The sequence below is a fragment of the Silurus aristotelis genome, assembly GCF_946808225.1.
Source record: "Silurus aristotelis genome assembly, chromosome: 13".
NCBI classification, from domain to species: domain Eukaryota; kingdom Metazoa; phylum Chordata; class Actinopteri; order Siluriformes; family Siluridae; genus Silurus; species Silurus aristotelis.
In genome coordinates this window covers 10,452,342-10,469,072 of record NC_139586.1, presented here as the reverse complement: position 1 = coordinate 10,469,072, position 16,731 = coordinate 10,452,342, and the positions used below count along the sequence as shown (strand labels likewise).

General features: G+C 36.7%; 1 protein-coding gene across 11 annotated transcripts in view; it reads right to left on the bottom strand.

The window, feature by feature from the left end:
- LOC310735591 (3',5'-cyclic-AMP phosphodiesterase 4D-like) overlaps positions 1-16,731 on the bottom strand; it is an 83,838-nt gene that overhangs the window by 14,721 nt on the left and 52,386 nt on the right. For 5 of the 11 annotated variants that reach the window (XM_083558508.1, XM_083558509.1, XM_083558511.1 and 2 more), the window contains 2 exons: positions 396-584; positions 82-123 (listed from right to left, as the gene is read on the bottom strand). In XM_083558508.1, coding sequence (XP_083414634.1) covers positions 82-123; positions 396-584 — 231 coding nt within the window. Of the gene's footprint in view, positions 1-81; positions 124-395; positions 585-10,569; positions 11,430-16,731 lie in introns of those variants that run through there. The other 6 variants (XM_083558512.1, XM_083558514.1, XM_083558513.1 and 3 more) reach the window with 3 other exon arrangements.

The following is a 16,731-nucleotide window of genomic DNA, read 5'->3' as shown; positions in this document are numbered from 1 at the left end:
GGATGTCAGTAGATGGGAAGACACGTTTTTTAAAAACAATTTTGTTAAAGGAAAAATAGAGTTGCCACACGCTTATCTCACCGAGGCAGGCAACTGACTTCCCACTGTTTCAAGCCCTCTTCCCTTGAGGAAAAAAAAACAAAACAAAACAAAACAAAAGGAGTCTCATGACCTCACTTGGATGTTTGTGCAAAAAAAAAAAAGAAAAAAAAAGACACGGACGTCAAACTCAATGTCAACAAGGAGGACGAATAGGACAACGGAACGACTGTAAAATAAAACAGTCATATCTATTTGTTGACATATGAGTGTTTTTTTATATTTTCTATATATTACCCAATGCAAATTGCAATGCAAAGCATCAGCAAAGAACTAAGCAGAGTATTAATACTCACAGCTCACTGGCAGTGGAGGAATTTCGAGACATGCCTTTTGGCGAGATGTCAAAGTCAGAATCGGAGCGGTACAAGAAAGACTCGCGCCGCTGGCTGTGGGGGAAGTTACCCTGCAGGACCAGGCCGGAGCTCGGGCTGACCTGGGAGTCCAGCGCTCGTCCCACTGATGGTCCATTTTCAACATCAAAACTGCAACAGAGACAAAAAAAACCCCCACAGATATTATTGCAAACATGATTTTTTTTAGTAAATCCACATGATATTTAGGATAAAGGGCTTCACAGAAGTTCTTTCATTAGCACTAAGGAACAAAAATGGTAAAAAGATGTTAATATTCTTGTTAAGACATTAAGTCAAATATTAGCCGGAAAAAGTTAGGATCTCACTTTCTATACTTTATGCAGTATAGTTATTCATTAAATGACTTGCACAACAAACACATTGATGAATTTGTAAAGCTGCTCCTATTTTGTTGTTACATAACACTGCCTTTTTTTAAACCAGGATGGGTCATGTTGGAGAGCATGATAAATCTGTACACCTGTACGTTTGTTCGTACTGTACACTTTATATCACTTTATATACTGTAAATGTTCTGAATCCATTCATTTTGAGTCTAATTGATTCGAATGCTATAAAGTCACATTGTGCTTCTTCTCCATTAATGATGAGACCACACATCTAATGTGTCTTTAACTCTCATGTATGATCCACTGCTGGTGCCTGAGGTTAATCAGTGTGATGATCTGTATGAGGCCACTTGATTCCTGAAGAAAGTGAATGGCAACTGAGGTGCAAGCGAGAATTTAGCAGGCGACTGAAAGGGGACAAAGCAGCTTCCTGGCCTGCAATCAAGTCTCTTCAAAGACCTTTCTTTTCCTCTTCCATGGGGATTCTAATATGGCATTTAGATGGAATGTTGATCAGTGTCTCCTTGCGATGTGAAAAGACACATGGAATAACAGTGAAAGTCACATGGTCCCCCTGACAGGAGGGCTATAAATAACTTGTACAGAAGCTTAGGCTATTTATAGTCACTCAGGTGATGCAGGTTACAATTGTATTTGCAATGCAGAGCATCTCCTGAGTTTACATACATCCCTGCATGCAGCTGCATCACAAATATAACCTTCTATTTTAATCCTGTTGCATATTAGAGAGAAGTAGATAAAAAACAACAATGCCTTGTCTTGTAGCAGTTCAATTCACATGAATGTGAAAACAATCGCAATCTTGATTCACTACACAAGTACTCATCCTCTATAAACACTTGGTTTATCCACAAGAAAGACCATGGATTACCCATCAGTGCTCAGTCCATCTTCAAACCAAGCTGCTGCGACTTGATTGGCTTATTGGATAATTACATGGAGTGCACTTCCACAATTTTTTACACACTTCCACAGATTTAACTTCCCATGACACCCAGCAATCATGTCTCCTTACTTAAGCCTTATGGACCTCAGAAATTAAATGGGAAGATATTTTATTTATTTATTTTGGTGGACTGAATAATATTTCACAGCATCATGTCTTGAAACGTTATGTTTTTCCAGAGAGTACCAATGACTGTTTTAATCTAAATTATTATTATTATTATACTTTTGATCTTTATATATTCTTAGTGACTTCCTCTGGACATAAAACATACACTTGCAGCATGCACTTTTTTCTCATGCAGGCAGAAGCAGCCAGTCAGATATGAAACATGTGGAACAAAAGAGAGATACAAAGCAATTGCATGACTATTAGCACAGCTTGAGAACTTTTGTTGAGTTACATTCAGAAACTGAAATGGACTTCACTAAGATTATATTCCACAGAGCTACACAAAATAACCCGGAATACTAAAATACCAATTACCAATTCTTAGCATCTTGGTTGCTAATGGCAGAGCTTTAATGGATATTTAAGGACCTGATGTGAGAAAATATAAAAAACAAACAGTTTGCCTGTAGGATAGTGCTTCAGACCTTTAAGCTTCATTAATAACTGTTCTTTTAATGTAATTGTATATTCAGATACTGTAATATGAATATTTTTTCATCTATTAGAGAGCAAAAATTATTAGTTAGGTCTAGCTTTTTTCCTCACATCACAGGAAGTCACACATCTGAAGACATATTTCCTGTGTTAAAGGTGTGAGTAAAGCTTTTTTTTTGCAGCCTAGTGTAGACAAATATACCATATTGTATAATTGTATTCCTGTAGTCTAGAATCGACACGCCATAAATAGCATTAAAGAATATTTAGAAAAACTAAAGTAAGAGAACTTGAGCAGGAATCCAACATTATTAGTCCTGGGAAAAATGTAGACTTAGGTTTTATCATGGTGGTTTGTGTAAGTGGGCTTTTGTGAAAGCTCTGGACTGTCTTTCTAATACACATTTCTAAAACATGTACCATTCAGTACTTATAATCAAATCACATTTATTTTTGGACAGCTAGCAGAAGTAAATGCTTTATTTGGTGTCTTGTTAAATGGTCATTCAACAGGGTCGTTTAATAAGTTTAATACAAATTCTTCATTACTGTACTTAAGTAGATTTTTCTGGCATCAACCTATTTCTTGTCATTGCGGGGCTTTTTTAGTCTATCACTGGTGTATTTTCTCCTGGCTCTCACACACTACAGACGTAGACTAGTTTACAAAGCTAACAATGAGCAAGACTGAAGGCAACAGGAAGTATGGGAGTAACGTGGATGAGACAGAGGGAGTCAGCGATGTAAACATGACCGAGAACAGAAACTTTCCTGATCATCATCTTCTTTTCTCTGCTTGTGTTCTATATGGTGGATGTGCAGCCTGGATACATTCATTGGGTAACAAAATTTAAAGTTCGTTTAGTATTAATATATTAATCAGGGCTGTCAAAATGAACGCGTTAACGTAAATTCATTTTAACGGCACTAATATTATTAATGCACGATTAATGCAGCGCGCATTTCTGTTTGACCATTTTTATTAAAAAATATTAATAAATAAATATAAAAAGAGGCAAAATTAAAGCCTTCAGAGCAACACGTGTTTATTCACGACGTCCTTTCCTTACTAAGACGAATACTGCTTGTGTAAAATAAAGAAAACAGACAGGGGGCGCACTCTGCCATCTCTGTCATCTTTCTTTACAGACACAATAAAACATCCCGAATCTCAGTGAATTACATAAATTACAACAGCATAATTACTTAAAAAAATGTACAAGAATTTTTTGTCTTCATCCTCTGTGTTGAGTATGGTTTCATTATTAATAAACAAATTATGACATTTGCATAGATAACAAAATTTACATTTTGCATTTGCATACAGCATCAATATTGATTGACTGAAAAGAGTAATTTTTGAGTTACTAGATTCTTTTCTAGCACCCAATATGCCCATTGTTCTCTAAGATTCTTTAACCAAAAATATGTTTTTAATGACTCTCTATATATGTTTTTAGTTTTTCCTCAACATTCTGTGTAAAGTATGGTGTATGGTGAGGTATGTTCAGTATGTTCAGTATGTTCAAGAGCATTACTACAGCAGTATTTGTTAACATTCAAGGCAATGCACAAGTGTCAACAAGCATGTAATGTAAGAAAACAGAGTCATGGCTAGAAAATGGCCTTTTAGACTCTAAACAAAATAATATGTTCCAGCATATCATGTTTTTTTATTGCAAATGATTTACAGATACCAATGATAAACTATCTGATCCAAAGTATAACAAAGCACTGAGACGTTTATAAAAATCTACCAAAAAGTACTACATCCAAGAGTTAGCCTGTGACCAAAACATATTTAAGATGGACTATAATCAGCTGAAACAGGACATGGTCACAAAGTGTTCCTCAAAATGATGTCATTCATAACTTTAGGGCAATCTCTGTCATCTCATACATTGATCCTCCCTGCCAAAAAAGATATGCCAATACACAAATAACAGACAGGATGCCAGAGCAAAGACATCTGCTGCTAGATCCTCCAGTACATACTATTACACCGTATAATTAATGGCTTGAAGACCCCTGGCCATTACACCACAAGTGCTTTTTGAATTCCCACTGCAGATTTGGCCCAATTTTTTCTGTTATAATAACCTCAAGTCATCTGAAAAAGCTTTCTCTTACATTTTAAAGTGTGGCTGTAAAGGTTTTGCTCAATCTACCTTAAGAGAAATAATGGTCCAATGAGAACATTAGTAAGTGTTTAGCAAGAAATTCTTCTCCATGCCATCATGGTGCTTGCTTTATACACAGGAGCACTGTCATGCTGGAACAGGTTTGGGCCTCTAAGACTGCTAGACTTTTCTAGTGTATATTCATCAAAACAAATTCATTTTGTTGACTTACTATGGGAAAAATCTGAGGATGGAAAAATGAATTACAAGTCATAATTAGCCTCTGTGTATCGGCTACATAAAGAAAGAAAGGATTGATAAGATGGCGCAATCAATACGTTCTCCAGTGGTGGTCTGAGAAAGCTGTTGCACCGAGCGTGGCATAATTGAGGGTAGCGCTCTTCAAAATGAAAAGCACACAGGGACTTGTCCAGAGCGCAACTTCTCTCCCGGTTCCACTAGCCCCACTGCTGGGACTGATTAAGCTCTCAGCAGATCCAGGCTTTATTTGGAACAGAGTATTGATCCCAATTGGACAGCGTGCATCACTTGTCGAGCAAAAGCAATTAAGTAGCAAAGTGCCTGCCATGAAGGCTTAATGCACAGGCTGGGGTAAGAGTCAAGAGTGGAAGGAAAAGGGGACTGGCCTTTGATTTGGCCTACAGATTTGCGTTTAATAAGCACATTTCAATAAACAAGTGATTGGGACCTGGGGTGAAGCAGGTTCTACCACTTCCCTTTTTAATGAAGCACTTATAAGAAAAGGTGAACATATTAGCAAGTATCGTATTAGCACAGTCTCAGATCGCAAGACCCTAAAGAGTATAGTGAGGACAGCAGAGAAGATCAGTGGAGTCTCTCTCTCCTCTAGCACGGACATATATACATCACACGCTTCATCCGCAAAGCTAATTGCATTGTGGACGGCCCCACACAACCCTCTACCATCAGGAAAGAGGTTTTGAAGCATTCGGTCTCACATCAAGGCTATGCAACAGTTCATTCCCTTATGCCACCAGGCTCCTTAACACACTGACCTGAACTGGTACTGAAACTCACTCGCACACACTCACTCAACTGTGTATTACTAAACTGTTACAACCTGAACTCAAACACACACTCAATACTCATTTCGATTCACACACATCCATGTCTTCGGCACCACCCATATTATATTATTTTATTATAACTGTTTACATGCTGTTTTGCACATCTACTTGACTGCTGCTGTTGCCACTTTGCACAACCTATTGTGTTTACATTTTCTGTGCTTATTTACAAGTACACTCATGTATATAGTTCTCTTTTGCACATTTTACTGTATAACACATTATACAGTACAGTAGGTTTACTGGTGGTGCTATTTTGTGTTTTGTGTATCTGTCCTACACTGTCTTGTGTTGTCTGTTTGCACTGTCTTTTGTCTGTACAGTTATGTGGCTAAGACAACTTTAGTCCTTATCTCTACGTTTTGTTATGTAGCTCTATGTTGTCTGATATATATGTTTAGAGATAGCATTAATATCAATAAAGACCATCATCGAGTAACAGGAAATTAGAAATGTAAAATGTCGTTGGAGTAGGCGTATGATTTTACTCAAAGCAACTTTTTGAATACACCAACAGGTTTATTTTAGTCATCTTGTTAGGGTTACCAGAAAAGATGATAAACACTCATAAATGTATGTGTCTTCTCAGGAATTGGGTTAGCTAGCTGGTATGCATTATCTGCAAATGTGTTACATTAGGAAAACTCTGACTTAGAAATCCTGTCAGGTTAGTCATTTTCGCTAGCAGGGTTGCATCAGCAGCAAAGATTATACAATTTTAAAAATTTGATTAAAAAATCCTCTCAGTAATCGTGTAAACACGCACATATTAGCCTGGTGGAGAGGTGTGGTAGCTCAGTGGTTAAGGTGTTGGGTTACTGTTCAGAAGGTTGGTGGTTCAAGCCCCGGTATCACCGAGCTGCCACTCTTGGGCTCCTGAGCAAGGCACTTAACCCTCTGTGCTCCAGGGGCGCCGTATCATGGTCGACCCTACGCTCTGACCCCAGCTTCTGACAAGCTAGGATAAGCGAAGAATGAATTTCACCGTGCTGTAATGTATATGTGACAAATAAAGACTATTCTATATTAGCTAGCTAGCCTGCATTAGCAGCAAAGTTGATCAACTTTTAAAAATCTGATTTATAACCCATCCGCTCAGTAATCCTGACACATTAGCTAGTTTACAGTAGCTAGCTTGCCTGCTTATCAATAAAAAACCTTCTAAGAAAATAATTGAATAAATTAAAAGTGCATTGAAGCTATTTTGGTGACTCATGATAGCTTCTAAGATAGTTAAGAAGTAGGCAGGGCATGACATCTGACCAAAAAAAATCTTGTAAGGTCATATCACCAACTTATCAGATCACATCCAAATATAGGTATTGTTAGTTATAAATGCAAAACAAGAGCATACAAGTCATGATAGAATCTTTACGTACAATTCATTAAGCAAGCTGGATGCAGATGTTTGCTTAAAGAGCATTGCACCTAAACCTACATGAAACCGCCATAACCTCTTTATAACAACTAACATAAACAAACCTACATAAAATGTCTATAAAGGCTGGGCTGATTGATCATTAAAATGTCATGAAAACAAAGTTTGCAACTCAGTATTGTTCTGACACATACTTTAATGGTGATTAAATAAAAGGTCAAACCTCAAAACCAAATGGATTCTTTTTTAAAGTCGGTGGAAACAAACATAAACCTATCATTACTGTTGTCTTAGAATTTAAAAAGATTTGTATAATAAAAAAAAATAGTTTGAAGGCAAATATGATCTCATTTATCCACCTCCATAATGTGACGCTGACATAGAGAGAGTATGCAAGGGTACTTAAAAAAAGCCTTAATTATACTTAATAAGTATCTTAGTCTAGAATGAGCCACAACGTAATTCCACCATGGAATCTTTTTAGTAACTTGACAGGAAAACCTTATAGCATGTGATACAATATTTAAAATCATGCAATGCATTTTCACAATGAACTTACTTATACAAGTGCATTACACTTTATAACAAAGGATACAATGCATTACGAAATGTACTGCATAGAACGTATTTGAATTAATATTTGTAAAAACAGATACATTAATCTGTCCTCATTTTTTTTTTCTGAAAGCATATACTCTTCATATATAAATTATATTATATATTATATAATTTGTTTAAGTTGTATTCATAACTATAAATAATGTGAGACCTACATTTAACTAAAAAAGGTTTATATACAGTACAGACCAAAAGTTTGGACACACCTTCTCATTCATAGAGTTTTCTTTATTTTCATGACTATGAAAATTGTAGAGTCACACTGAAGGCATCAAGGGCTATTTGACCAAGAAGGAGAGTGATGGGGTGCTGCGCCAGATGACCTGGCCTCCACAGTCACCGGACCTGAACCCAATCGAGATGGTTTAGGGGTGAGCTGGACCGCAGAGTGAAGGCAAAAGGGCCAACAAGTGCCAAGCATCTCTCTGGGAACTCCTTTAAAACTGTTGGAAGACCATTTCAGGTGACTACCTCTTGAAGCTCATCAAGAGAATGCCAAGAGTGTGCAAAGCAGTAATCAAAGCAAAAGGTGGCTACTTTGAAGAACCTAGAATATGACATTTTTCAGTTGTTTCACACTTTTTTGTTATGTATATAATTCCATATATAATTCCACATGTGTTAATTCATAGTTTTGATGCCTTCAGTGTGAATCTACAATTTTCATAGTCATAAAAATAAAGAAAACTCTTTATGAGAAGATGAATGAGAAGGTGTGTCCAAACTTTTGGTCTGTACTCTATATATATATATATATATATATATATATATATATATATATATATATATATATATATATATATATATATATATATATATATATATATATATATATATATATTAATACAAATACATTGTATAATGTAATAAAAATGCATTGTAACATCGATATAACAGAAGTCATTATGAAAGCTGATGCACTGTTGGAATAAAGCTTTATAACTGTTTATGTAGGTTTAAAATCCAATGTCACTAAGGACTTGTCATTTCGCGATTTTTAAAAGTAAAGGTGTGCAAAAAAAAAAAAAAGTAAAACCGTTTGCAGGAATCTGCACCTTGCATAAGCGTCCTCTTGTTAGTTTAGCTGTAAAACTCAGGGCAAACATAGTCTTTGACCAGTGGACTACATGAAATGGTAGATTAAAAAAAATGCCTATAACACTTACTCACACACACACACACACACACACACACACACACACACACACACACACACACACACACACACTTATTTTTTTGAAAGGCGGTAAGAAAAGCTGTGACCACAAACGCCCGTGTCACTATGCACAGCTCTTGGACTGACGTCAGTAGCGGTTCGGTTTGCACTCATATCAGAGATAAACGAGCACAGCAGCATTGGATGCGCAAGAGATAAAAGACTAATGTCCAAGTATCAGAAATAATGTTTTATCTATTACGTACAAAACAAACTTCAACGAGACATCTGGATATATTTAAAATGGAATATTATGCTGTGATAGTCTTGCATGATTTCAGTCGATGGCTCTTTGTACAATAGTTAGTTGGCACACAGCTTTGGCCTTGTTTGCAGCAAAAAAAAAAAAAAAGAAGCTGCACATGTACATGAATGAAGAAATTCCATCAGGACGGACGCAGACTGCAAATGAAAAAGACAATTCCTGGTGCTCGTTCCATTCGTTTCCTGCCATTGAAAACTTACAATCAGTTCTTAAGGAATCTGTTCCCAAATAGCTCCTCTCAGTGTCATATTTGTACAACTTGGGCACAGGCTTCTTCAACAACAGGAAATGACACAAATGTATTTATAAGAAACCTATGCATACATATACACACACACACACACACACACACACACACACACACACACACACACACACACACACACACACACACACACACACATTTAAAGCACTAGTGTCTCTTCTTCTGAAACATAAACTACAATATGTAATATATAAATTCCGCATAATCAAATGTGAGAACTGAGGTCATAATTAAAGGAACATATTAGTTTTATTTATTTCAGGGGAACTAATTTTTTGTGGTTTGCTTTTGGGCCACAAATCTAAAGTGCTATTTTAAGAAAAACACCTGAGTACTAAACAACACACTTATCATCCAACTTAGGTTTTACACCTCTTTTAGTAAACACTGTAAGGAGAGTGTGTAAGTGTGGGGTGCAGACTGGGGGTTAAAAAAAAAAAATCATGTTTAGTTACACAGGTGTTCATCAGAAATATTTGGCCTACATCAATAAATCTGTTCATCGAGACCATGCTAATCTCGAGGGTCTGAGATCAAAAGAAACCCAACAGACCGAATATCCAAAACGGCAGACCAGATGGACTTTAACTCTATGGAGAGGAAGACACAACACAAGGTTGTAAAATCTGGTTAGAAATGGCAGGATAAGTCTCACTTCCTGCTTGTCCCTGAGGTCTTAAATTATTAGCTTCTTTATTACCTTATACAAAGTATATTCATAATGTACAGCAAGAACATATTTATGAAATGTAATTAATATAATTAAACACATTTATGCATATGTATGGGTGTGAAACCCTATAAAGACCTTCAAGAATTATATAAAGAACGCTTCTTTAGATATTGTGCCCAAAATCATCAGGTGCATTTATTACTTTATTGTCAAACAGAATCAGACCTTTCTTCACATTTCATTCATACCGAAGTCAACAACGCGCAGGCACAACTTGTCCAGAGTAAAAAAAAAACTAAACAGGAAAGAAGGTGTCTGGTTTCTGTGATCACCTGCTGCACTGTGTGTAAAAGCATTTAGTTTGTGCCCTCAAACACTCAGCTTCTACATTACACCATTCACAGAAAGCAGAACCGGCACAGCATGCGGTGCCGACGTTTGACATTCCGTGAAAGGATATTACCAGCGTTGAACTGCACATGCATTGCATTATTTTTTTTTATCCTGTGGTTTCTTTGGTTGAAAAAAAAGGAAATTAGGTTTTTACCGCCTGCGTTTCTGCAAGATGTCGATTGGACGGTTGACTGCGCATGGAGATCCATAGATGTTTCCGTTTCGGACTTTGAAAGCCCGGTCAGCAGGAGCGAGAAAGACACAGTTGGTTGGCAAACTCATAGTTCCCTTGGATTTTCGCTTTCTAGCACTTCTCAGGGCTTTTGTCCTCTGCTTGCACTCTTTAGCTTTTCCTTTCGTGTGTCCATGCCCTCTTGAAACCGCACATGGCTCCCGTCTCTGACAAGTCACCAATGAAGAAGCCAAAGTCGCATGAGTAATCGACTCCCTTTGAGTCAGTCCAGAAGCCTTGACGACGCTGAAAGTCTCTCTTGGTTCCAGCATTCATCCCTCGTCAAGAAAACCAGCCCAAATCCCTCGAGCTGTGCTTGCTGTCCCGAGCTGTGCATGTCACATGCTTTTTCATTCTCTTCCTGAAATTCGGCTTTTCATGCGATTCCTGCAGTAAGCCTATTTTGCCCCAAGCACAGCCCACTGCTTTACGTATGCAGCATGACATGCAGAGCTTCACAGAAAGATCTAACACCATTCAGGCAGAAGGGGTGTAAAAAAAAAAAAAACTGGTTTTCCTCCTTGCCACCGCTCTTCCTGTGTTATTGTGCGGGTCCATAGCGTTCTTGATCTTCACTCCATTTTCATGCTATTTCCTGCGTCCCCCTCTTTATCTCTCGCTTTCTTTTGCAGTTCTTATTCCAAAGATCCCCCCACCCACCCTAGCCTTTTCCCTCTCGCAGCTCAACTCCCTGGGCTGACAGCTGAACTCTCCCTGCCTGATATAGCGTATATGTGTGTCTGTTTGCGGCTGTGTGCACGTGTTTTAGCGTTCTTGAACCAGTGCCAGTCGAACAGTGAGGTCACAGCACTGAAACAGGGGGGAGGACCCACAGGATGAGAGGCTCCAGCCTTCCTGGAAAGTCTCCAGTGTTAACTCTTTGAAGAAGAAAAAAACCCCTCCCTTTTCTACTGCTGGGTAGAAAAGAGAATACAACACACACACATAGACACACACTATACACCAAGCCTAAACAAACGGCTCCAACAAAGTTAGTCTATGACATGGCCGGCTGCTTAACTTGGATCAATTATAAATCGATGCCTTCATTAAAATAAAAACTAACACCCGAGGCAGGTCACCTTCATGCTCATGTAAAATCATTGACTGGCAAAGAGGGCAGAAGTTGTGCACAGGACTGACTGTTTAATTACATTATGAGATTTTAGTTCCCCCGGGGCCTGAAATGGAGCTCTGCTGAGATTAGAATAAATATTTGCTTAGTCGGAAGTGTTAGTGGGGACTTGAAGGGTCGTCTTTCTCTCCTGCAGCTCAAAGCCAAACACATACTGGAGAAGGCAGAATGAGCAGATTCATACAGACAGCACAATGAACATGCACACACCATACCTTACATTGCACAAATGCCTTAAGTAAATTAAGTAAATACGACCAGAATATATTTATTTATTTACTATACATCTATCTTTCTCTCTTGTTCTCTCAACCACCACCTCCATCATTTGTCTTTACACTTCCTATTTATGACATATATATCATTTTTTATCCTGCTTCAGTGCTTCACAATTTAATGTACAATTTCTGATCAGTTGGCGTCCTTTATACCTGTTCTTGAACACTGTTTATCCCTTTCCCAAATATAATTCCTGTAATTGTGCATCATTATTTAGTTTATTTCTCATTACTGTATCTCAGTTCTGATGCTTCAGGGGGCAATAAAGATTCATACATTACTCTAGGAAGTTGAAAAGGTAAAACTAAACATGGCCAGTGGATACGGGTGAGTGTTGTCTGAGTGTATACAACTCAAATGATTTAAAACCAGTCAGCAGAGCTGTACTGATTAATGAGAGCTGTAAAAACGTTTCAATGTCTAAGGGAATAACGCCACCCAGTGGTCATATCTACAGCATTTTTTTTGGATTAGCCAGCAGCTGGGTAAAAGTTAAGAAAAAATTATTATTGTTGTTGTTATTATAATTATCATGATTAATAATAATAAAAATAATAATAATAATAATAATAATAATAAGAAGAATAAGAAGAATTAAAATAAATTCTTACTAGAAATGTTAATCAACAGTTCAGCCAAATTATTCAGTTATTATTATTTTTTTTTTTTATATTTTCTTTAATTTCATTTTAATAATTTTTATATAAAACTTTCAAAATTAGTAATAAAAAGATTACTAATTACTACACTGCTAATTGCTTGGTAAACTCTGATACTATACTCATTCAAAAACTGGGCTGTTTAAACCCGTCACAATCATGACACAGTATAGGAGATCTATGAAAAAATCTAATTAAACAACCCTAATTATATTAAGCCTGAGGATTAAAAACACTACAGGGAATGAAAAAATGAAAAACGATCCATTTATTTAACTGAACATGATCCAACACATGAACAAAAATATCTGTCAAATATTGGTCTCTTCCTGTTCACCTGATTAAAGGAAGAGAAGATATTACACAGCTTTTGACAGCTAAAAAAATCTGCATGGAAGAAAGTATTTTCTCTACAATTCTGCAAGCAACAACATGCAAAATATATACCAAACATTTTAAACAATTACTTTATTATTTCTAAATAAAGATTTGGTGGTTGTGGGCGTGTTCAACTGCTAGGGGGAAGCAAGTAAAAATATCATTTCTGTTTTTAACCATCCAAAATGAGTTTATTTTAATCCCCAATCTTTATATACAGTGAATTGCAATTATTTCCATTTGGATGGGGATAATTAGAGGGTTTCACAGTAATGAAAATGAATAATTATTCATTCACAAACTTGTGATTTTTTTTTGTAAATACATTTCCCAGATATATTTATTTTTAATCTGAACTCAATGCATTGGGCTCTTTTGAGCATAATCCCAGTCTTCTGACCAGACAGAATGTGGTGTATATTTTAAAGAACATTAATAAATATTTGTTATATAAATCATGGGGAGAAATTTTAATTTTTTATGTTTCTATTTTTACCACTACTATAATGCATAACACACCGACAAACAGCATCATAAATTATACAGGAGACAAAGGTTTAATATAAAGAAGACAGACAATCGTTTGTGGAAACCTACATATTGGGACATGTGTTAGTCAAAAGGATGTCCCTGATTAGATTACAGAGGAAAGTGAAAAGTAAACATGATAGTGAAAAGTAAACCTGATAGCCCGCTCAGAAATTTGTGCATTACATAAAATGAATTATAAATATAAAATAAAAGAGAAAATAAAAGAAAATTGGAGCAGATTTTAGAAAATATATTATATAATGATAAAGTGGTATTTAAAAAAACTTATGAGGTAAAAACTTATGCAATTTCATTTTAGGATTTTGACTTTTTCATTATTCAAAATCCAAATATGTTTTCATTTACTAATTAATATATACATGGTTTTTAAAACCAACACTAAATAGACACATAAACAAGATGTTGAAATCCACTTATTATCAATCACAATTCAACCAGAAGAGGTCAGTCAAAAAAAGACAAGCCGTCCTCAAACCAATTAACAGCACGACAATGCTACTGTGCATTAAACCAGCTATATGAAAATATTGGTTTATGTACTATAGAGCTCTGACCTCAACCCTGTTAAACACCTTGGGGATAAAATGTAATGCTGATGGCACTCTCGGCCCCCTCAACCTAACACCCTTGTAGGTGAATGAGCACAAATCTCCACAAGCACACTCCAGAATCTAGTGAAACATTTGTCCATATAGTGTACTACAAAGAAAAAAGCATAACTCAAATTTGTTAAAATCCACTCATGTCAGTAATCTATTTATATATACAGTGTACAGAGAGAGAGAAAGAGAGAGAGAGAGAGAGAGAGAGAGAGAGAGAGAGAGAGAGAGAGAGAGAGAGAAAGAGAGAGAGAGAGAAAAAGAGAGCGAGAGAGAGTGAGAGAGCACAGAATAAATATAATGTACACTGGATTTGTTCATTAGGGATCAATTGGGAGGTCAACCATGCGGTGACCCGGGATGGAGCATTGACGCAGGCAGACGCTGTAATCACACTGCTGCCTGCACTCTGGGAACTGTTCCAGACACTGGAGGATATTTTGGGACCAGTCACACACTCTGTTATCGTTTTATTAATTGCCCCCCTCCAGTACATGCTAAGTACAAGAAAGCATGAAAGCATCTGTGTTTGAGCTCTCAGATGATATCAGAGCATGTTTTGTAATGTGAAACGATGCGAAAGCTGGAACTCAGGCTACCTATATATTAACATTTCAGTTACACAGAGAGAAAGCATTTTGTCTTTCTTATAAAGACATACAAATATTCCTTTATGTTCCTGCCAGAAATGAGAATAGAGTGTACAGTGGATCAGGTATGAGTCAGGTATGAAGCTTGCAGGATAAAGAAAGAATATGTTCTTTAAAATGAATGTTCATCAATCATTCATTCATCTTTAGTAACTGTCTGAAATGTAATGTTGATCTACCTCAGTTTTTTTCTCCAGAGTTTTTTCAGTTTTATACTAAATTCCAGGCCCACTTCAGGTTTAAATCTGAATTCAGATACGGATATTTGGAGCAATATTTTTTCCCCTGGTCATTCATGCATTTAGCAAAACAAAGTGGCTCAAACTGACAGAAAGCCTACACTAATTCAAATAACCACTAACACTAGCAACCAGGGTGAGCTAAGAAGCATGTCAGAAAGCACAAAACACTGAACCTTGAAAAAACCTTGAACCTTAAATGGAGATCATTTCTATTATATTATTAATGAATTTTTCCCAGGTAAAGATTGGACATAGTGTGATCCATGGCTTCCACATGATGTGATCTGTATTAATCTACTATTATTAATCTTAATATTTCATTTCATTATATGATTTTTGTAAATTAAACATAAACATGGATTTGTAGATAAGCCTTGAAAAAAGCCTAGAACAAACAGTACATTGCTATTTACAGCATGTATCCCTCCCCCTCAGTGTTAGTGCTGTACCTGATCCTGATCAAATCAATTATAGCTGGATTTATATTTGTCAAGCCACTATAAATTCTCCTTTTAGTTTGTAAACAATACAGACATCTGTAGACCATCCAGTGGGGACTATCCAAATAAAGTAGAACGTAATGTTCAGGAGGGTTTTTATCTGATAGAAGGGTAAACGTGCAGCCTTAAGATCTTTATAAGGACAGAGTCGAAGCATTTGAACAATGGTGTGGAAGAAAACAGAGGCTGCTATCTCTTGACTAACTGCTTTCTCCCTCTCTCCCTCTTTCATTTTTTTTTTTTACTCTCTCCCATTCTCTTCAGCCAGACAAATAATATGAATCACTGTTGAAATTTCCCTTGAAAAAGTTTGGAAATACTTAGTAACCCTTATGAGCCTTTAATTCATGTCTGAGCAACGCAGTATAAGACATAAAGTATGATCCGTAACAATTATTGTGCATATTTGCTTTCCACTTGCCTTTCTTCATTAGCTATGGGACGTTTTTGTAGCAGAAGCCTGATACTCTAACCATAGCAGCTCGGAAGAAATCACTGGGTAATTATGTCGGAAGCTTGTCGTGCGCAAGTTGGTACACTTTAAGGCCTCAAAGCTTTGATGCGTTTAAGTCTGTGACATCAGCACATCTGGAGAAGATTAGAGAAGGAAATGGGATCTGGAGATTGAGAGAGAGTGGGTCGGCCTTTCTCTAAAAAAGGCCACATCTAAGAATAACCCATCTGGCTGTGGCCAGATTTATTAATACGTTTGCCTGTTTTACTTCAGGAGGAATTGAAAGATGGGGTGTCTACTACACTCTACAAAGTGTTTTGGGATTCCAGGTGGTCTAAAAAAAAGTTACTTTTTCCAAAGTGTGTAAAAGTTAAGCTTTAAAGGATACTTCTCGCTCTGTGTCTGGCTGTATAAACCAGTTTTACCCTTAAGCACGAAACCTAGGCAACGTTCTCCTATTCACAAAAATAAACCGAATAATTCATTGAAGTCCCATTAAAATGGCTTGTTAGCCATGTTTTGTTTCAGCATGCTGACACATTTTCATTTTAGGATATACACCACTTAAGCTAAATATGGAGTGAAGGGTAATAACGGTAGTTCTTGCTAGGAATAAGCTAATAAAACACTACTGAT